At 32.5% G+C, this 24,169-nt stretch overlaps 1 protein-coding gene across 2 annotated transcripts in view; it reads left to right on the top strand.

Moving 5' to 3' along the window:
- Window positions 1–736: 736 nt before the first annotated feature.
- Window positions 737–24,169, top strand: part of LOC130897277 (uncharacterized) — a 39,832-nt gene continuing 16,399 nt past the window's right edge. For both annotated transcript variants that reach the window (XM_057806048.1, XM_057806047.1), the window contains exons 1-2: window positions 737–944; window positions 17,602–17,844. In XM_057806048.1, coding sequence (XP_057662031.1) covers window positions 851–944; window positions 17,602–17,844 — 337 coding nt within the window. In that variant the 5' untranslated portion in view covers window positions 737–850. The remainder of the gene's footprint in view (window positions 945–17,601; window positions 17,845–24,169) is intronic.

Genomic DNA, 24,169 nt, shown 5'->3' with positions numbered 1-24,169 from the left:
GATAATCTGACTCCAATCCTATCGATTTTTTTATATTTATATTTATATTCACAAATTGATATACTCTTACAAATATACACGGTGAAATTGTCATACAATCAACGACACGGAAACAATCACGGTCTCTGAATGAAAGCTTTATTAGAGTCGATTTTATTGGGTCTAAATGGATCAGTAATGGATGGTGTTCCCTTGATATTCTGCTACACAATAGCAAATAATGCTATCGGACCATTGTAGAATCCCCTCGGATGATTAGGTTAGGTGTTGGCTATGACAATAATCGATCTTATTCAATCACACACGAATCATTGACTCAAATTAGTTAACACACAATAGATGGTCTATTGTCAACTAATACATACATACATACTCAATTCTTAGACCTTTTTTAAATACTTATGCTGTGCTATAAGCATTGAGTGGAATAATTAAATTAAATTAAATATGTAATGATGAGAACATTTTAAAAATTTCCTACTCTTTATAAATTTGATTCCAAAATTTGTATTACCCATCGCTGTGAGAAAACATGAATCTGATATTTTACAATGATAACACATAATTTAATAATATTCAATTATTCAAATTAATCAAATCCTCAAACTTCACAATTTCCCAAATAGTTTTCTCCTTGTTTCATAATATATCTTACTTGAAATGAGTGGATGTTCTTTGATTATATGTAGGATTCAACCTCCACTTAGTTCATTAATTTTAAATGAAAGTGAAACACCTCATATCGTTGCTTATGTAAACTCGCGTTGCTTTGCAATCTTCCACTTTATTTTTAATCGTATAAACATGAAGGATTAAAGAATGTTCTATAGATACCTGGAGTACAAGAATTATGAAATCGAAAGTATTGTGTGCCAATGTAGTGATACTAGTTGTCTTCTCTGTTAGTGAGTTGTACGGTAAAGAAAAAAATACTTTTATATTGGGTAAGTTAATAGAATAAATAAGAATTTTGTATGTGAAAGGAAAGTTGTTACATGACAGAGTATTATATGAACGTTTTATCAACAAAATCTATATTAGGTGTATGGTATATGAGCTATTGAATTAATGCTAGTTTTACATAACTCCAATGATCACTAGTTTTTTAACTGAATATAACAAATTAAAAACGCAGTTTCCACAAAATACACTCAATTAAAATTTTCAAAAATCTCATCATCTAAAAAGTTTTTCTGTCGCTTTACACCTTGATTATAAGGTCACATTTATTCATTACACTTGTTATAAATGTTTCTATAGATATTTCTTATACCCATCTTTTTGATTATTGAGGTTCGAGTATTCTCTTACATTGTCTTTGAGCAGCTCTGGTAAAAAAGCTATTATATTTTGCAGTTCAACATTTTTTTTTATTATTATGGAGGTTTATATTATTTATTAGAAGTTCTTGGCCCAACTCGAATAAGAAAAATATCGTTATAGTTTACGAACCTACCGATAGTTGAAATCTGTCACGGGATGCTGAACCTGACACATAGCTGGTTGGTTACATAGAATGTATACAGGTTTCTTGGTTATCACGATTTGCTCCAAATAGAAAAAAATCAACAAAAGCTTTATTCTCTTATCAAGGAAATCATTTTTTTAACTTTAAACTTCTTAAACTAATTTAGATTCCCTATTTGTTTTTGATAGTGTTTATAAAATTGATGATTTCTCCAGGAAAAACACCTGTAGAATTCGAATGTTAATTCGTAATACTTGGTGGTACTTTTTGGATGTTATGTTTTGTTTTTTTCATTCTAGTTATATAATATGGGTATTTGGCCTATCATGATTTACGATAGAATATGAATCACTCCTGTCCTCTAAAATGAACTTGACGGTATATTTTTGTAACCACAGCAGAAATTTCATTTTCGCCATTTTCTTATAACATAGATATTTTCTTTCACTGGCAGAACTTACTAATAGTTGATAGTAAAACCAATCTCAAAATTTATCTACCTCGTCATCTTCTAGTTCATTTTTCTCAAGAAATTCAAATTTCTATGTGTTAAAATATATTTATTTTTTGGGGCTATTTTAATTAAGTTTAACAGCATGAACAACATTTTTCAGCTTCCATACAAAATACACTCATATTCCAGAGAATAAAAGTATTTTTATATGCATTATATTCAATTGTTATTTTAGACGATCGCCAGATAAATAGCATTTTTTAGCTTTTCTCCTTTTAATTTTCTTTTTCTCTTCTTTGCTGTTTGAGGTGAAGCTTCGAGCAGTGGTCTGTTATTTTCTGGCCTAAGTGAGATATTTACTTTTGTTCTCTCAACTAGTCTTGTGATCAGATTTATTATTATATTGTTGGAAACCTAATAAACCAGGCTCAGCTATGAGATCAATTTATTTTCTCTGGTTAGGTTAATGTTTAAACAAAACGGCACATACTATACGAAGCTATAATAAAAAATACTTGTTTCCTTGAATGCCAGTCATAATCATGAAATAAATATTAAAAGAATTAAATTGTTAAAAAATAAATATAATAATGAACTGTTGCATGCATTTAAAAGCATTGTTAAACGTGAGGTTCGGTTAATCTTAAAAAAACGGTACATACTGTACGAAGTTAGAATTTGCAAAATTTAAGAAAGAAATAAATATTTTTTAGGTCAGTCGTTTTTGTCAACTTTGAAGCGCCTTCATAAGTAATCTCCTTACCAGTTCATGTCAAAATCTAAATCAAATTATGAAACATCTCAAGAAATATGATATATAATGCCACCACGTTTTCGCTAAAAACTAACTTATCGATATACCTCACTGTAGAAGTTACCTCGAATTTTAGTTTTTTCACATATCTTTTATCAATTGTTTTTAATTTCTGGCTATTCCTTATCAATTATCAGAACTATGCTAAAATCAAATATTACGAATATTTATGTCAGATAGATGGCTACTATAATATTTATATTTAATCCAACAAATGACGTTAAAATTGACTAAAAAGAGGCTTCTATTAGGACTCCATTTTAATCTCTGAAGAAGTAAAACGTAGCACGGTATTCTATTTATAGCCATCGATATTTCTTTTCCTCTAGATCAAGTTTTTTGGTGTGTGATGTTGAATTTCGGATGGTTTGGAAAATAAATTCTTCATGATTTGCTTAATGAAGAACTCAACTGGTTTTTACTATTAACTCATTATTTTATTCTAAAAACACCTCTTTGTCATGGCTTAATATTTTGGGGGTTCCTGCAATCAATTTTTTTCAATTATTATACCTAACCCACGAATGATTATGAAACAATTATAATATAAAATCTGCATCTGTTCTTGTATTGTTTAGTTCTGATTACCGTCGTCAGACTAGTGTGCAAAATTATAATTTGTAATAATCGTAAAGCAAATTCTATGTTTGTTTATTGCTTCTTAATAAATCTCAAGAGGAATTTGAAACCTGTTTGGTTCCATCTTAACATCAATTTTTAAGTGCTTGAATCACATGATTCTATATTTCGTTGTAAAAAAATCAGTTGCAGTAATTTATTTTATCATATTTTTGTTGTAGCGATTTTTATTTCTCAATCCCATAATTATTTTGGCATAGTTTTGCCAAAGGCGAAAACTTGTTTTCGATGCACATACGAGTATATTGTCAATTATTAAACAAAAATTATTTCTGCGTTTAGACATCAATTCTCAGTAAATGTTTTCGCAAACATTAGATTTATGTAAAGTGTTAGTTTCTTCAAGTGTTACTTATTTATCTACAAATAACAGCAACATGGATGGATGGATACAAGTTTGATTATTTCCTCTGGTTTTAAAGTAGGTATGTATGTGGGTAAATAGCTATAAAAATTGGTGGAGATTAGAAAGTTTTTCTAGCTCTGGTAGACCACTATTAAGGTATTGAAATGGATACTTAATGTTCCGCTAAAATTTGTCTTGATTAACAACTGAAAGAGAACAGCATTTCATCATCTCAAGGTTATGATCGTAAACGATTCCTTATTTCCTATCAGAAAATCAATGCTGTCAATCAATTGAAATTACCACATACCGGAATAAATTTTTCAATGTAGAATAATAAAATTTGGAGTGAGTACCGGAGTCAATTTCTAGTATGTAATGCATTTAAAAAGGGTTTTGATGTGAGAAAGTGTATGTTGACCAGCTTGAATCTCTTCAGGACAATTTACATTCACACCGTAAAATTAAGTCACTCAACCCTTACGGGAATTTTTGGAATTTTGAAATTTATTTTGATTTTAATTCAGTTTTAACTCACACAGTAGTGTGCTTATGGTCATTGTTAATTTTCATAATTTCCTCTACAATTTATTGAGAATTATCCTTTTTCATAATATAATTAATAAAAACAATTATGTCGAATGAATAAATAATTATCGATTTACATAAATAAGCAATTCAATTCATTGGGTTTCGGTTTTTTACTCGATAACGATTATAGTTACGCAAGGAATTCAGTTACACAATGCATCGCTTAACCTTGCTCTTGCGAGATATTCTATTATTGGTAATAGCATTGTGAGCGATACTAAAAGTGAGTGGAAACGATTATTCTTAGATATTAGGTATCAGAGAAGAGTAAACATGATCATCTACGAGGCTGTATTGATATCTAGTTAACCTAGACCAGTTCCATGCATAAACAAAATATTGCGTTACCATAGCAACGAACAATAACTTATTAGAAGTGTCAGTGTGAAGTTTGACGTCAAAAAAGTAAACCAGAGTTATGCAATAAATTAGAAGAAAAAATGTTTCCACCGAAATTGTGAAAATCGAAAAATTGGAGTATCGAGCCATCATCAAGTACCTGTATCTAAAAGGGTTAAGAGGTAAGCAGATTCACGAAGATATGCTTAATACCCTTGGTGATCAATGTGCTTCGTATGCGACCGTAAAAAATTGGACTGCAAGCTTCTAAAGATGTAAATTTTCCATTGAAGATGATGACCGATCGGGAAGGCCAGTTTCTGTGTCAGTCCCCGAAAATATCGATGCAGTTTATGATATGATTAGCCATGCAAAAAATTCGTGATTTAGGGTTTGAATTACTAGAATACCCCCAGATTTGGCTCCGTCCGACTATTATCTCTTTCCTCAAATGAAAAAAAGTTTAAAAGGTCGTAAATTTTCTTCCAACGAGGAGGTAATAAAAGCTGTGGAGGTCTGGTTTGCAGAGCAAGAAGAAACATTTTTTTTGAAAGGTCTAGAGACGTTGTAGGCTCGCTGTAATAAATATCCAAGTATCCAATTAAGAGCAGAATATGTTGAGTAATAAAATATTTTGACATTGAAATTTTGTTTGGTTCTATAGTAGGCTAAAAATTTCTCAATATATCTTCGTATTCACATGTCCAGATTATTTTAGAACTTAATCGCGATTTAATTTTAATCCAGAGCGACGTCACTTTTTATTACCAGGAAATGTTTAGAGTTATAGTATATACAAAAAATATTATTGTCCATTAAGGAAAAAAAAAACAGATCTGGAACATTAATATGTGAAGCATTATTCCCTCACCATAACTACAAGTGCTTTCCCAAAATCTATAAAATTATTTTACTGAATTTGAATTTAGAAAGTAATAAAAGACCAAATACTCGTACGTCATCAAAATTGAACTATATTAACAAACCAATAATTTATTATTACCTACAATTCAAATATCCTTGAAAAAGAGTCAAAAACAAAAAAAACAATTTTCAGAAATCGTTGGTAGGTGTTTGTTGTATTCGGGTTGTATGTCGGGCGGACTAATAGATCCATTAATGTCAGTTTAGCACATAGCACATAGCTCATTTAAAATCCGAAAAATCAAATAAAGCCGATCACGCTGCCAGTCATAATCATGACATAAATATAAATAGAATACAATTGTTAAAAAATATATTCAATAATAAATTGTTGCATGCATTTGAAAGCATTGTTAAACGTGGGAACAGTTTAAATATAGACAAAGGGCCTGTTTCTTACAGGTTCATTGGTGGGAAAATTTAGTATAAAATAGGTAAGCCAATTTAATAGGTATCAGTTTACCTTCAGTCTCTAAAGACGAAAACAATAACGAAACGTGCCTCAACAGTGTAATTATGAGTGTTGGTGTGGAAATAGTGTAAACAGTGTATTCAGTATGAATACCACCAACGGTTCTAGAAATTCCAACATAGCAGATCTTATGCTGTTCTCATATCTAGTTACGTCCAGAAATAACGTATTTATTACACGAAGTTGAAAAGAAACGCATTTATTTGGAAACCACAGCTTTATTGCCACTAAATTCAACTACATATTTAACATCCGCACCAGCCGTTTGCTGAGAACATAATAATAATGACTGAAAACTAAAATCATACCTCGTTTCTTCGTTTTCTAATTCGTCAGTGATAAGCGATTAGTTAAGTTTTTCAAAAAAACACAAATACCTACATCGATGACTTATTCCTTAGAAAAATACGAATTCTTTATGATGAAAAATCGAAATAAAATTATACAGGTTGTAACAAAATATGAATCTAATAAGAACACGATTCTACCCTACATTGTAATACGTATAAACTAATAACAAACAAGTATCTAATCATAATACATAATATTCTATTCATACATAATACATAATATATTATAGTTCTATTCACACCTATCATCTTAAATGCGCCTTTAATAGTCTCATTAGATTTGTTATCCAACTGTTCCGAAATTTCTAAGTGCTGATTCCTTGTGCTCCGTATTTATCTGGAATTATTCGTCAACTGAAGTGAAGCGTTTCTATTAATCTCTCTCTCCATGTTGATTTCCCGTAGTTAAATAATCCAGACAAACCCGAGGTTTAGAGATTTTACTTATTTTGAGTAAAGAGATGACCTTTACTTATATCAAGCATAGTAATATATATTCCATCGATAATCTGCTTCTTGCGATGCCTTATACAATATTCCTGCAATTTGGATAACTGTAGCAACCTAGAATAATATTATATGAATAATATAATGAATAATACATCATTGTATACAAAATATTTAAAGATAGATTTTATTTTATTAACTATCGAAGAACAGGAATATGATAGCCGTTACCAATAATTCCCACATTAATACTCATGACATATCACGCCAAAACGATCAATATCCTTCACAAATCATATTTATTAGTACTTTAAGCATTAACATTGATTATCCTTGGTTAGGTTAGGGATTTTGTGAATAACAAATAAATACGTGCTGTCAGATTTAATGTAATTCATAATGTTACCCATAAGTCAATCGAACTCTTTTGTTTCGGCTGTATTTTCATCTACTGCAATATTTCGACAAAAAATACTCACTTGGACTACATTTTAAGATTATTTTCAATATGAACGAGTTATTGATCAGTCAAGTAAGACACTCACTTGGCAGATAGTATTCTAAACGTAATTTAATATTGTGTTCGGGTCAACTATTCACTTTCTTAGCTACCTCTCGTATTTTAATAGATATTTCTTATTATATAAGTACGGATTTTATTAGCTATTTCTGATTAATTTACAGTAAGTGACGATCCCGAACATTCAGCATCATGCAGGTACATATGGATAGTTTTAATTGCAGAAAGCCACTGAAAATTAATGTTTATTTAACACTCGAAACTTAATGTTCTCAATGTCCACCCAACATCGACCATAGTTTTTGTTATACTTATTTGGATTGGAAACCTCAAATTTTTTCGTAATAGAACGTTAAGGTAAAAAGTATTAAGACATATCAAAAGAAAAATTAAGTTTTGTTTTTATTTTAAAGAGCTATGATGATTTTTATGAGTTGGCCGCCAGACCGGATCGAATGTTTTTCGAAATAAAAATCTTTATTTTCAAGGCAAATTCAAATACGTGGATAGATAAAGAACTAAAATATGTATCGCTATTACCCAACGTGTCATAGTTTTAAATGATTATCCATAATTTACAAAAGTAGTATTAAAAAAGCTTTAAATGAAATACTTGAATTGGGACCCTGGTTCTTGACATCAAGCCATTATTTGTGAATTACTTGCAACACTTCATTAACCGTATCAGGTTGCATTGTAATGACTTCCACACGACACCTAGCTTTTAATTTCTGAATATTAATGGATTGATTGTCGTATAATTTTGAATTCAAATAAACCCACACTAAAAACAAGTGCACTAAGGTCTTGTGACCTGGTCGGCTTCGATGAACCTCTTATCTGAATCCAATGATCTGAAAATGTTCCATTTAAATTATTATGTACTCCACATCATATTGAGAGAGCACCTGGTACCATATTCCGTTATTTGACAGAAGCGAATCGATAATTCTGTTGTAAATATTATCAACCTAGTGGTTAACCCTTTGAGGGAGTAAAGGTTTCTATCATCCAATGAATTGGCTTATTATCGGCAATTTTGTCTGCGATAGAAGCAAAAATAGTTAATTTACGAGGGGTTATTAAATTGTTCTGTATTAAGAAGCAGTGTAGTTCTTCCAATATCAATTGCAGATTATAAAAACCTTTGCAGACAATTTTGTTTCATCTACCATAGGCGTAAATACCTCATTTTATAAATTTATGATTCTTATAAATCCTTTTAAAAATATGTATATCTTATGCAAGAAAGTTGGACGGCATTATACGCTGTTATTTAGACAGATTCATTTAATTGTAGTCCTACTTGGAACTCGGAAAAAAATCATTCTCATACCTCGTTAACTTGCCACAACTGAATATTAAATTATAAAACATAAATAGCCAAATAAAATGTACCTGCCTGTAAGGGAGTTTGGTTTAAACACGGTACCAGACGTAAACTAAGCCCTTTTTGTACCACATTCGTTTTTTTCTGGAAAACAAAGTACAAACCCTAGAGAAAATGAATTCTTTGCAAATAAAACAAAAGAAAAATTTCAAAGTATTCAAAAAAATTTCAAATCCAAAAAATTCAAAAATCCAAAGTATCTTTATAAATAATCATGGTAGTCAGAATTGTCTGAACTAGAGTCATCATTTGATTGAATTATCAAGGAATGTGAAGAGACATTTTAAACACAGTTTTTCCAAAGCTCTTGGCGGTCTGCTGCTAGAAGTTTCTTCACGAGTTTTTTAACCTCTTTAGTTATGGAAATTGATTACATTTTCATAATTCTGATTTTACATTTGCCCATATTAACTCTATAGGGTTAAATATGCAATAGTAAGGAGGTAGTCTGAGAAGAGTATGACCCTGTTCTTTGAACAGCTTTTCAATATAATAAATTTTCTCTAACTTGTCCTACATATAAAATTTTCAGTAGCTTAGTCAACTGATTTCAGTTTTTCTTTACATACTTTCGGTTCTGTGAATGATCCACACCAACCCCTTTCGTGACTACTCGATAAATGGAAAGTTTATTTACTCTAGTTAATTCAGCAATTCTTACTTTGATTGCATTTTCAGATTGCTGAATAGTTTTCTTTTTTAAACATTCGAATATATTTAAAATAACTTGCTGTGTTTGTATATCTAAATGTTTCTTATTAAATTCATACCTGTATTTATTCTCACTACACAGTGCAATTTCATTGTCTTCATTCACCCATGGTCTAAAGAGCTCCATATTTCTATTTATTTGAAGAAATTTATGAATTAAATAAATCTCAACAACCGACGCCACTACTTATCGCAGGCTGTCTGACAGGAATATTTCGAAGAAATTGTGTACATATGCCTTACGATAGCTTAGGCCCGCCATACTCAAAGTGTGTTCCGCGGAACCCTAGGGTTCCGCGAAACCCCTGTAGGGGTTTCGCACGAATTTAGAACTCAGTCGCCACCCAGCACAGTAAAGTAATTTCATTCTAACTTGAAACAGTGCATTTTACGAGGAGAGTTTAACATCACGCCGCTCTTCAATAAAACTTTATGGCAAACCTATTGAAAGTTCTTTACTTACACCGATCCCTGTACAAAATACGAGAGTCAGAAGATTAAAAAAATATATCTCTACAGTAGCCCAAATATTTATTCAGGACGGCACGCGCCTAGATAAAAAGAATAGACTTAATACTTAAGTTTAAGGTGATTTATTTATGCTTTATGTCTCACCGATGAGATCCACAAGCCGCTTTAACCTTTGTCTTGATGAAAACCGATCGCCGATATCTACTTGTGAGCGCGCAGTCATTTTGATAAAAGCCGCCGCTGAGATTAGACGCTATAGTTGTAAAAAAGCGACTTTCGGCTATATAACTTCAAAACAAGTCTAGATTGTTTACACCGCTTTTTTTATATTTCTATTTTTATTTCGGCTTTTTATTTATCAAAGGAGCCGACTCGAGTATTTTTAAGAATGTTCGAGATCGAGGCTAGCACTATAAAAGCGACGACCGCGCTTCGACACTCGAGTCAGTCGACGATTAGCGTTCGGAGCGATAAGTACCTATTTGCTAGAAACGAAGTTTTTTTTGTTCTACTGCTGTATTCTGATTGTATCAGTTTTGTACATATCTTTTTTAAACTAAACTCTTCTACTCAGTAACGATCGTGCGTTAATTTGACCCCACCACACTGTCAAGTAATTATTAATAAAGAAGAATGGGACGTTGGCTTGAAGGCGTTAAACGTGTTGCAACAACATCTTCTATCGAAGCCGAATGTTCAAAAGCAGTACGCGCGGAGTGTACAGCAATATCGATGATAATGATGCAACGACGTCAAGTTCCACGGTTTAAAGGCGAAAAAAAAGAAGTATGATGAATCATATATCAGTTTCGGATTTGTTGATTCCAACGGCTCACCTCTCTGCGTGTTAGGTAGTAAACTGCTTCCTAATAGTTCCATGGCACCTGCCAAGTTGCGCCGACATTTAGAAACTGTACACCCCGAGTCTAAAGACAAGAATAGAGAATTTTTTGTACGTAAAAAAGAACAGTTATTGGAAAGTCAAAAAACTATGATGCAAGTAACCCAAACTATCAATGAAAAGGTCACAAAGGCATCATATTTAGTTAGCTAACGCATTGCACAAGAAGGTGAAGCGCACTCTTTCGCTTAGACATAACAAAATGTATGCTCGATGAAAAATCTGCAAAGCATCTTTCTACTGTGCCACTATCAAACGATACTGTTTCACGTCGAATTCATGATCTGGCAAGCTACGTCAAACAAGAGCTAGTTACACGTCTACAAAAAACACGATTCGTCTTGCAAATGGATGAGTCTACTGATGTCGCTGGTCTGGCTATCTTGCTGGTTATCGTGAGATATCCATATGAAAGTTCTTTTGAAGAAGACATGCTTATGTGTTCACCGTTGCTCACAAACACTACCGGAGAAGAAATTTTTACTAAAATAAATATATTTTTTGAAGAAAATAATCTCAGTTGGAACGATTGCATTGACATTTGTACAGATGGGCCAAGGCGATGACGGGTAAAACAGCAGGAGTCGTGTCACGAATACAAAAAAAAAAGCACCTAATTGTGGTTCCAGTCATTGTCTCCTGCATAGACAAACACTAGCAATGAAGCAAATGCCGTCAAACCTAAAATTAGTAATGGATGAAGCGGTAAAAATTATTAATTTTATCAAATCACGACCACTACAATCCCGATTGTTCTCATTATTGTGTGAAGATTATGGTAGCAAACATAAAACACTGCTGCTCCATACAGAAGTGCGATGGCTGTCTCGGGGTAAAACTTTAACAAGGCTATTTGAACTTAAAGCCGAGTTACAAATGTTTCTTTCAGATACTTCTTTTAATTTGAAAGACCGTTTGTATGATAAAACTTGGTTGTTCCGACTGTCTTTCACGGCGGATATCTTTCAAAAACTGAACGAATTAAATTTATCATTGCAAGGTAAACAGACAACAGTGTTCCAGGCCTGTAACAAAATAACTGCCTTTAAAAGAAAATTAGATTTTTGGATTATTTGCGTTAGTAAGAGAGAAATAGAAAGCTTTACGTTACTCAGTGAGTTTGTTAGCGATAACGACTCAGAAATGTTTCAAGATGATGTATTTGAAGAATTGATCCAATATCTCACTTCGATGCGCGCATCTTTTGAGAAGTATTTTCCCGAAGAACAGAATACAAAATTGAAACTGAATTCATGGATTCATAATAATCTTTTTTTACCCACCTTGCAAAAGCCCGAAAGTGTGTCAAATGAGATATATGAATCTCTTTTAGAAATGTCATCAGACACAAGTATGGAGTCATTGTTCAAAACGACATCTCTCAACGATTATTGGTGCAGAATCCATGATGCATACCCAATGCTTGCCAAAATGGCTCTGAATATTCTTCTTCCATTTCCAACAACATATTTGTGCGAAACAGGATTCTCAACCTATGCAGCCATGAAAACAAAATACCGGAATAGACTGGATGCCGAACCTGATATGAGACTTCAACTGTCTTCTATCAAACCTGATATCAACCAATTAATGAAAAATAAAAAACATTTTCATACCTACCATTAGTTATTATTTTTTTCTTTTTTAATATCTTCTATTTCTATTATTATACTTGTTATGTAAGTAAGTAATAAGTATATGTTACATTCTACGTTTATTATGCTTATTAATAAAGAATATACTTTTAGAGACTATTGTTTTATTGTAGGGTTCCGTCAAGTATTTCGCTTTCCAAAAGGGTTCCGTCACTAAAAAAGTTTGAGAACCGCTGGCTTAGGCCAATAGAAATGCATTCACGGCAGTAGCTAGGGGAGGGCATTGTGGGGCAATGCCCTACCTTTAGATCACAATGCCCTATCTTAAAAATACCAAAAACTAAAAATTAAATTGTTTTTTCAAAGTTTGAGATAAAAAAATTGTAGCGATAGGTATCTAAAGTTTTCCGAACATACCACAGTTTGTGACATCATTTCATATTATAATGCTTTGTTCTGTGTATAGATGGCATTTGAAGCACCATCACATGAAGCGACGGGTCTATTTAATTATAATATCTGTGATGCAGAGGGGAACCCCCTTTTAAACTAAGATAATTATAAACTAGAGATGGATAAGGATTGTTTGTAGTTGGGTTAAGTGAAGTGTAATGTAAAGAGTGGTTTGGTTAAAAATCGATACAATTGTTATTTTTATTACTATAAATTGAAGATAGATTGATTTCGCTATGGATATACGGGCTTTCTTTGGATAATATCGTTGAGTTTAAGAACAAATTGACCACGAAGAACCTCACTGCTTAAAACAGGTGGAAGCACAAAATACAATTGCTACTCCTAGTTCCATGGCAATAGGTTGGTCAACACATGTTGGTAATGTTAGTTATGGTATTTCACCTGATATTGCACAAATCGTAAAACCAATGAAACGAGCTGTTTTAGACAAAACAATGCAACAGGGCCTTTGATTCCGATTGGTTCAAGCGTTATAAATGGTTGCAGTTTTCTGTCGAAAAAGGTGCTGCTTTTTGCTATCTATGCCAGCAATTCTCACCTCATGGAAGCGAACAGACTTCGTACACTTCCACAGGATTTAGAAACTGGTAAAATGCCACTGATTCTAAAATCAATTTCTCATATTCCAGCTATGTCGATTTGGCCAGAGAAATTACAAAGAATATCTACATCTAGCAGTGTTGAATGAAAATATTGTATTAGCAATACGTTACATCATTGATGGTATCGCCAATGATAGTTAAGACTACTAAAAAACCTTGATGCAACCACTTTCACAGAATTAACGTTAAATACCCTTACGGAAAATAACATTGACCCCTCTTGTTTGCTTAGCCAATAGAAAATAAATTGGGCCGAAAAATTCCTTACGTCCACTGCTATAAACATCCCTTGCACTTAATAGTCATCAGAACTATCTCAGAAATGATTTTGATTCGTTTATTTTTTGACCAATGCATCATGTTTTAAGAATTTTTTCATCATGGTAGATTAGCTGCCTTATATGGTGGAAAAAAGATTGACCGACTCCTCGAATAACGCTGGTTTGGAATATTTGGCATTTACAAAAGTGGTATACGACAATTATTCATTGATTTTGCAGACTTTGGAAGAAATCAAAAATGGAGAATTCAACTGTGATGACGTCGTAAAGAGTATGGGTATCAAAATGTCATGCTTGATCTGGAATTATGAATGGCCATGATTGTGGCCAAACAAATCTTAACCACGCTACAACCTACAGCTTTTCAAGCCCGAAGCGCAAGATTGAAAGACGCTATAACAGTCATAAATTGTGTCGAAGATGAAAATATAAAATTAAAACCAGATCACATGTATAAACAAATTCTGGAAGAAGCTAAGTCTTTAACAAGCAACAACTTCAGTGAATCTGAAAAAAGGACACAGACAGGGCCGGATTAAGATTTATAAGGCCCGGGGCTAAAATAATGACGGGGCCCCCTTAAGGAATTCGAAAACCCGGAAAAATTCACAAAATAATATCAATACGTTAGATTTGTGGTATCAACACATCAAAAAATACAGAATGATTTCCAAATGATGGGGCCCTCTTGGACCTGGGGCCCGGGGCTATAGCCCCCCCAAGCCCCTAGCTTAATCCGGCCCTGGACACAGACCTCGAAGACGCAAGTAAAAAAATGAAATCGGATGGATAATATTTGACGTAGAAGAGAACATAGAAGAGAACGACGAGCCATTTAAGCCCGATTATTTCAAAACGTTGGATATATTTAACTGCTGAATTACAAAGGTTTTCGGAAAACGACGATCTAATCAATTCGATTGCAAGTCTCGATGAGTTGGATGTGGATAAAATGGTTCCACAGAAAAATTTGGGTGAGTTTAAAAAAATTTAATAATTAAAATAATTTACAATTTCAATTAATTTTTCAGAACTGAAAATTCCATCAAAAGAAGTCGCTAGTGTAGTTACATCTTACTTGAATCGTAACGAGGATAAAATTGAAAATGCATTAGCTTTGTACAGTCAACCATAGGATGTAGCACTGCAGTGTTCGAGTCACAAGGAAATGGCTGGTATGATATTTCTGGCATTTGAAAAAAAAATCAGTTGATCTGAACGAAGCTCTTCGCATTTTTATTAATATGGCGAATCGTAGAATTCACCTGTTTTAAATATTTCTATTATTATGTTAATTATTATAATAAGTATGTAAAAACAATGTGATCTAAATGGTAATTTTGGTCGTATCTATTTATTCGTATCACTCCACCCAACAATTAATTATTACCTCACTCTCACAAAATGAGAAGACTTAAGCACCTCAGCTGCAAAATTTCTAATAAGAAGTTTTGTTATTGTTTGTGAAGTCATAAACCAGACCATTTTCTGAAAATGTGAGAAGGGTTTTCTTCATATATTTTAGTGTTATAATCAAAGATCAAGACCAAAAAGTAGGTTCTACATGTGTGTCTTGTTAGCTGTAGTATGTCATTGGTTCAGCGGATGAAAGGCAAGAGAAAAAGTATGCCTTTTGCAGCTTCAATGGTATAATAATGACCCACCAACCATTTTGATGATTACTATGTTTGTATGTCGAAGACTGACGGTTATTTCTGAAGAAAAGCGTAAGATCGAATATCCGAATTTGCAATCAGCCATAAGGCCTGTTCTTCATAATATAATCCAGTACCAACGGATTGGCAAGATATTGTTACGGAAGAGTTGAATCTTCTTAGTTTCCGTTTTAAGAAAGCAAATGGAACGAGAATTATACTCACACACTCTGTAACTTGGCGTCACTTATCTGCCTAAGTAGCACCACTAGCTTTATAACCTAAAAATAAACGTTCACATCTAAGTTGGAATTTCTGGAATCGTTGGCCATATTCATACTGAATACACTGTTTACACCAGCACTACACCAACACTTCCAATTAGAGATGATAACTTGGTTATCGAAACGCGCATCAGGCAGTGTAATTGTGAGTGTTGGTGTAGTGGTGGTTTAAACAGTGTATTCAGTACAACCATTTACATAGCAAATTTCGGAAACTGAATGGGGCTCAAAATGTTTAGAAACACGTTTATACATTATTTAAAAAGCTCGTATTCATCTGACTAGGACCATTTTACTTGACCCTTCTATTGAGGTGATAAAAAAATTCAGAAAAGAACAATTATATAGCTATGATATATATATAACCACTATATAACTATTTTGTTATTCTTCGTCATTACTCAGTGATTATATCAATAAAGAATTCTATCTTACCACTTTTTACTTATCATTTGAGAGAGTTGCCAGTTTAACAGCTGTATAAGGTGCATGTTAGGTGAATAATACATTATTCGAGAGCTCTGTTATTTTTTCATCGAGTGTATCGTGGCGTCTGTAGAATAAATATTATTGATCACGGAACGTTCTTAGAGATAATTCTTCGACCAAAATTTGGCAAGAAAATCCACTTTACTGTGGAACCTGTCTGAGGCAATTCCAAAACAATTTCAAAAAAAGCGACCCCCCATTGAATGTAAGCAAATTCAACTATTCATAAAATCCATCCAAAAAAGAAAACTAACTTTTTAATGCCGTTAATGACTTTTATTACCCTTAATGACAAATCCTCTGAAAGTAGACTAGTTATGAACGTAAAAAATATATTATCGTGACAATAATATGATAATCAACTAAAATTGTTACTTGTGCAATCATTCAGAATTACTCTATAGTGAAAGAATATGGCTGCGTATAAGTTTGTTCTCTACCTCTAAATAACCCTTAGACAAAGTGAAGGACCTAAAGCGAACTGATTATTATGTTATTCTTAGTAATTTGCCCAGTTAACAATTCGGTAAGGAGACTCAAATGACACTGTCACTAACTTCTTTTTGAGATACGGTCGTTCTATAATCAATATTAGTGTCCATATTAAAATAATATAACATTCTGCTCATTCTATTGCTGTAAGTCATATTATGAATTGATCAATTGATTTAGTAAAAAAATGGAGAATGTCGTATAAAGTAAATATAAGTTAGGCCAACTCGTGAAATTATTATAGTTCTTCACAATAAAAACAAAACTGAATTTAGTTTTCGATATGACTTAGTACTTTTTACCTTAATGTTCTCTAACGAAAAAAATTGAGGTTTCCAATCCAAAAAAGTACATACAGCAAAAATTGACGTCGATTTTGGGTGCATATTGAGAACATTAAGTTTCGAGGGTTGAATAAACATTATTTTTTAGTGGCTTTCTGCATCTAAAACTATCAATATTAACCCGCATGATGCTGAATTTTTGGGATCGTCATTTAGGGTCAATAATTCAGAAGCAGTTTATCAAATCCGTGCCTTTGTAGTAAGGAGTAACTAATAAAATACGAGAGATAGCTAAGAAAGTGTATAGTTAACCCGAACGCAATATTAAATTACGTTCAGAACACTATCTTCCAGGTGAGTTTATAACTTAATGCTGATCAATAACATGTTCATATTGAAAGTAATCTTGAAACGTAAGTATTTTCCACGAAATATTACATTAAAAGAAAATACAGTCAAAACAAAAGTGTCCGATGGTCTTTCTCCCGACAGAGCAAAAATCGTTTATTGATTAGATTATGAATCTGACAACATGAATGTTGTGATGAGATAATAATTCTAGTTTCAGTTATTTTCCAATAATAATTCAGCCAGTTACTTTACAGATAGAAAACAGGTTGTTAGCGAAACGGAAAAGGTCCCTTCCAAAGAACACAATGAAATATCCAAAACTATTGCGAAACCGGTAGTAAAATACGTGTGTCCGGAAAAGGAAATCTCTAAGCCTTTCTTTGCTTTACCTTGTTCAATAAAAAAAGATTGTGATATATTCGGACGATCTACTCTTTGCTGTGATAAAAGATGCATTCAAGGTGTCACGCCTCTAGTATCAAAACCAAAACAATCAGGTAAGTTACATAGCAAAATATTATTTTAATTTTATTTATTCTGAAACTTCGAATTTGGATTTTTAAAAACAAAAATTACAATTACAATATATGTTTAATAAGCAACGTTAGAACAAAGAATGAATTATTAAAAGAAATGCAGTTTTTATTATCTTCCACGTTTCCGCGAAGTCATCACATTTATTATATGTTATCAGCTGTTACTTCATATGTAACTCCTCTCCTCTAAGATGAGAACAATACGGAGTGGTGTTCGATTTTGGACTCTTCTGGGTACTCTTCTATTGAATTTTCTTTCTTTTTCTGGTTTTTGCAGCATTTTTGCAGAGTTTTCTTGATTTTCTTCTTAAGAATCCATCCCAGTATAAATAAAATTATGGCTAGTAAAGATAAGCTACCAAAAATTTAGGGATAGTGTTTGGATATTGGGATTTTTAGTGGTATAAGTTGATTCGTCATTCTGCTTATTTCTTGAATGTCTTCTAAATTGATTTTTTCCATTTTGGGTGTTTCGTATTCTGCAATCGTATCGTATTCTTCCGTAATTGGTTTGGGAAGAAGTAGTGGTTTTCCTCGTTGTATTTTGACGTCGTTGAAGAATTTTTTCGCGTTGATTTCTATTTGACATGACTTTGGTATTTTTATTAGTGTAGGTTTTTTTACTTCTAGATATTTGTCTGTGTTGCATTTGGAAAAAACTTTTTCCGTTTTTGCTGGAATAATAATTATCTCGTCTTGTGTGATTTGTTCAGTAAGTGATTCTTCTAATTTTGAATTTATTTTTTGGCAACCTTTAGTCGATTGGTTTTCGAGGAGCTGCAGGGTGCAATTGTCGTCAGGAGAGTGGTCTTCGATGCAGAAATATACATTTTCTAGTAGTGGACAGATTTCTTCTATAAATTGATTATTCGAGTTGTTTCGTGCCAGATAGGAGTATTTTAGGGAGAATATTTGGTTGTTTTGAATGATGGGGAAGAGGTAATATAATTTAAGGACTTCGGCTTTGATAATTGGTATATGTATAGCAAAAATTAATTTATTATTAGCAACCGAAACTTGAGTGCCTAAAAATTGGTAGTATGTTGAGTGTTTTTAAATTTTGTAATTTGGTTGTCAGGGTAAATTTTCCTTAAATATTCTAGCGTTTTTTGTAACTCTTGACTAGGGATAATAGAAGGATGAAGTGTGTTTAGTTTCGCGAAAGCTATGGAGTCTTCCAAATTATCTAAGAATGTGATAATATTTTGACAGTCTAGATTTATTTGTGAAATGATTGCTTGAAAGGTTAAATACTCGTGTGATTCAGTGATTGATTTTTGCACGCTGATTTGAAATTTTTCGAGAGAATTTGCAAATTTTTCTTGATTTTTTGATAAGGTGTGAATTGTTACATTGTAATTTCTTATAAGATTCTTGGAAAGTGAACTTTGTAAGTTTATTTCCGTAATCATGTTTTGTTGGTTTGTTTCTAGAATTTTTATTGCGTTATCATATTCATTACCGTCATCGGTATCAAGTGTACCAAACAACCATTTTTGTAGTTGACCGACCCCGTCAAAGAAACTTCTTTTATTACGTATATGAGGTTGTAAATTATCAAGTTTCGTACGTGTAATTTTGATGAGAAATTCTGTTCTCAACAACATGTCTTGAGATAAGGCATGATATGAGATTTCATTAGTTGCATTTCTCACTTCTAAATTATTTTTTATAATGAAAAAATGTTTTTCAATGTTGAACAATTGCTTAATAATAGGTTCTAATTTTAAATAATGTATAAAGGTATGTTTACTATATATGAGACGGGAGTCTCCTAATTGTATCGGTAATAAAGGATTATCGATAGTAGTTAGGTCTATGTCTTCCGTAGCGTTACTCTTGTGCAGTTTTTGTATTGCCAGAAGTGCTAGGAATATTATTTTCATCTGCCCCATCTTCCTGAAAAATTTGTTTTTTATTAGTTTTGGGTTTTCTTGCACTTGCTTTGTGATAAATGTTTTTATCTGTTATCAATTTATTTTTTGTCTGAGCTAATATTTTCAATTTTTCGAATTTTGGAAGTTTTTTGTTTCTTGTTTTTGTACGAATATAGGCTACTTTTTGGTTTTTGTAGTCAGGGGCTTCGGTGCGCTTTTCGTTCCTATCATTAATAATCTTTTCTTTTATGGTTTTATTAGTCTCTGTTATATTTTCGTAAAGTCTTGTGGTTGCTTGTTTATGAGCTTGTACATAGTCTGATATTATTATGTGATCATTAAGGTCAAAAGGGTTTGTTTCATTTATGTGTCCCTTTATTACCTCGAATGGTGTATATTTGGTGACACTATGAATTGAGTTGTTATACCCAAGTATGGCCCGTTTTATCAATTGATCTGATGTGAGACTTCGATTTTGTTCTCTTAAACATCGTACATGTTCAATAAGTGTGGAATGAAATCTCTCACGGGGCTATTTGAATTGCTGTTTCTAGCGGTTGTGAAGTGAAGTTCAATTTTGTAAAGTTCGCAAAAGTTTTCAAGATCTTTATTTTTAAATTCCGTACCCGAATCTGCTGTTATTTTTATGGGCAATCCATGGTGTGTTATAAAATTAAATAGGCATTCTACTATAGATATTCCGTTTACAGCTGATAAAGGGTAGGCTTGGCCGTATCGAGAAATATATCTATTACGGTTAAGTAAGTGTTTCCTGAAATTTGAAAACAGTCAATATGAATATGTTGAAAAGGACGTGAAGTAGTTGGTGTTAAGTTGAATTTTACTACTGGTGGGTTTCGATCGTATTTGTTTTTTTGACAAATTTCGCAATTATTCACGTATTCTACAATGTCATCGGACATTTTTGGCCAATAAAATCGTTTACCAAGTGCTATTTTCATTTCGTTAATACCGCGGTGACAAGTTTTAGTTTCATGATAAAATTTGAGTTTCTCTACTTGTGCTTCTTTAGTTTGTAAATCCTCTAAAACGGTGTTACTTTGTATAATTTTGAAAGCAGAATTTTTGAAGTACGATTGCATCGTAGTCGTGAATATTCTAGGTAAATCGCGGTGTTTGAAATAAATAGCGTATCTTTTGTTTGGGGCGATGTGTTCTTTTACGAAATTTATTATATGGATGGAAGAAATGTTTGAAGGTAGTGTAACATATAATCTAGTATTGTCGAAAATTTTGGCAGTTTTACATTTGATCGATTCTATTTCTCCAGTTGTTATGAATATTTGGTTCTTGTATGTGTTTAATACTCTCTCGGTAATTGGAATAGAAAAGATAGGATTCTCTCTCGACGTATGTTGAGTTTCAATGTCAGATTCTGAGTTTGAATCTTGAGGTCTATCTGATTCTTTTTGTATGTCTCGAACTATATTTGTTTCTTGATTTACGGTGTCAGTGGGTCTTATATTATTCAGTATTTCCTCGAGGTCAGGGCTAGAGAGTGGAGGAATTTCGTCAGGATTTTGTAGGAAGTTTTCTATTATTTCGTCAGCATCTCCTACGTTATTTATTATTGATTCATTATCCATAGCATTCAATTCTATGCATGGATTTCTACTTATGGCATCTGCGGCTGAGTTCGACGATCCTTTTTTATATTTGATGACGTAGTCGTACTCTTCTAATTTCAATCTCCATCTGACTAGCGTAGAATTTGGGTCTTTCATGGAGAAGAGCCATTGCAGTGGCTTGTGGTCTGAATATATTGTGAATTTTCGGCCGAAAAGGTATGGGCGAAAGTATTTGCAGCTCCATACTATTGCTAGTTCTTTCTGAATCGTTGAATAGTTTATTTCGGCTGGATTGAGAGTCCTTGATGCATAGCATATAGGGTGGTTATTTTGTGAAAGAACTGCGCCTATTGCGTAGTTGGAACTATCTGTAGTTACTTCAAATTCTTTATCGAAATTCGGATAAATTAAAACTGGTTCAGACGTTAAAATATTTTTACATGTTTCAAAACAATCTATAAATTCTTTTGTATGTATTACTTTTTCGTTTTTCTTCAGGCATTTAGTCATGGGTTTTGTGATTTTAGCAAAATTTTTTATAAATTTACGGTAGTATCCTAATAATCCTAGAAAAGATTTTATTTCTTTTTGTGTTTTTGGTAAGGGAAAATTCTTAATAGCTGAGATTTTTTTTGGGTTGGGTTTTATCCCGTCTGTTGTTACTATATGACCTAGAAATTCTACCTCTTTTCGTAGGAATTCTGATTTGTCTAATTGAATTTTAAGTTTCGCTTCGCGTAGTTTCGAAAAAACAAGTTTTAAATTTTGAAGGTGTTCTTGAAGTCCGGTACTGAATATTATTATGTCGTCCATACACACTTTATTTCGGAGATCCTTTAAAATTTCATCCATAACACGTTGAAAAGTGGATGGCGAGTTTCTTAACCCAAACGGCATTCTAAGAAACTCATAATGGCCGTTATCGACAGTAAAAGCTGTTTTTGGTATGGAATTTTTGTCCATTTGGACTTGATGAAAACCAGCCCAAAGGTCAATAGTTGAAAAATAGTTTGATCTTCCCAGTTTGTCGAGAATCGAATTAATATTTGGTATCGGATATCGATCTGGGATCGTTTTTTCGTTGAGTTTCCGATAATCGATGACTAGACGATATTTTTGTTTCCCTGATTGGTCTTCTTTTTTATTGACTATCCAAATAGGGGATGACCATGGTGAAGTTGAGGGCCGTATTATGCCTTTATCCAGCATTTCATCTATTTGGTTATTTATTTCTTGTTTATGAATATAGGGATATCTGTACGATTTACAATGTATAGGAATTTCGTCGGTCGTTTTAATTTCGTGTTTTGTTCTTGCCGTGAAGGATAATTTATCACCCGGTTTAAAGAAGATGTCTGAAAATTTTCGAATAAGCTTTAAGATTTCAGCTTTTTCTTCCGCGTTCATGTGATTTGTCCTAATTAATTGTGATAAATGGATATTTTTTTTTTTGATTTATTATTGTCTTCGTTATTTAAATTTAAAAACGAATTAAAATTAAAGGTATCATAACTAGTTTTTTCAAATGACTCTACCTCTAAAGGTTCTTTAAGATTAACTGAAATTGTTTGATCTGTTTTATTTTGGATTTCTACAAGAGCAAATCCGTTTCTGGCATCAGTTAAAATTTACGGTATCTATAATGGTCCTATTTTACCTTCATTTATCAATATTTCTCCATTAAAAATAGAAACAGGTAACTTCTTTAGAATTTTTTGTAGTGGTTCTACTGAGAATAATATATTTGAGTTGTCTTTCCGTTTATATCTGAGAGGTATCTCAGTATTTGGTCCTATTAATTTGTTATTTATAAGATCAATATTAAAGTTCATATTTCTTAAATCATTTAGTCCTATAATACCATCAAAATATTCGTGGAAATCAAATAATAGAAAGGAGATGAAATAGTTTGGATTCTGAAATTCAGGAAATGCTCTAAGTGTTGATTGATATACAATATCTCGATCACCCAAAGCTGTCTTAATTTGTGCATTGATTCGATTAACGGAATTTGGATAAGTTTTTTCTATAATATCAGGTTTAATAATTGAACGTGAACTACCGGTATCTATAAGTAATTTTAATTTGGGATTATTAATTTCTATGTAAGGTAATGCGTTTTCTGTTGAAATGTTAATTTCTATTAAGGTATTCCTTGTTGTTGGCTCGTTTGGATAAAATTTTCATTTTCTGTCTTGTCATAGTTATAGTACATTTGATTTTGGTCATTATCGTCCGTATTTTGGTTCTGATAGTAATGTTGTTCGTCTGATTGGTCGTAATCGTTTGTGAATAGCTCTTCGGAAGTAAAATTTGAATTCTGTCCAGAATTTCGAAATTGTTGATTTCGATTATAATTGTTATTATTTGGCCATCTTTGTCTTTGTGATAATGTGGAAGAATTTCTTGAAGTCGTTGACATAGGTGTTGGTTTAGGAAGTTGGTGCATGGGTTTTTGGTTTGGTCTGAAAACGTTTTGTGGAGGTCCGAATACTTGTTTGTTCGTCGGGTATTATCTGGGGGGCATTTGTCTAGGTTGGATGTTAACTGGTTTATTATTGTCAAGGGAATGATAGGGTTGTTGGAAAGAGGGTTGTGTTTGGTTTTCAGGATAGTATCTTGGTGAATAAGGTTGTCGATAATTACTATTAAATCTGGACGTCGTTGCTCGGTTATTGTCATTTAGATTGCCATATAATTTTTCAAAGAAGAAGAATTTTTCCAATTCGTTCAGATAGGCCATTGCATCTTCCAGTGAGGCTGGATTTTTAAGATGCAAGTTATTTCTTAAGGTACCACTACAACCTGCTATAAAGGTAC

Source organism: Diorhabda carinulata, chromosome 8 (assembly GCF_026250575.1).
Source record: "Diorhabda carinulata isolate Delta chromosome 8, icDioCari1.1, whole genome shotgun sequence".
Taxonomy (NCBI): Eukaryota; Metazoa; Arthropoda; class Insecta; order Coleoptera; family Chrysomelidae; genus Diorhabda; species Diorhabda carinulata.
The sequence above is the reverse complement of the archived record's forward strand: the minus strand, read 5'-3'. Positions and strand labels throughout refer to the sequence as shown.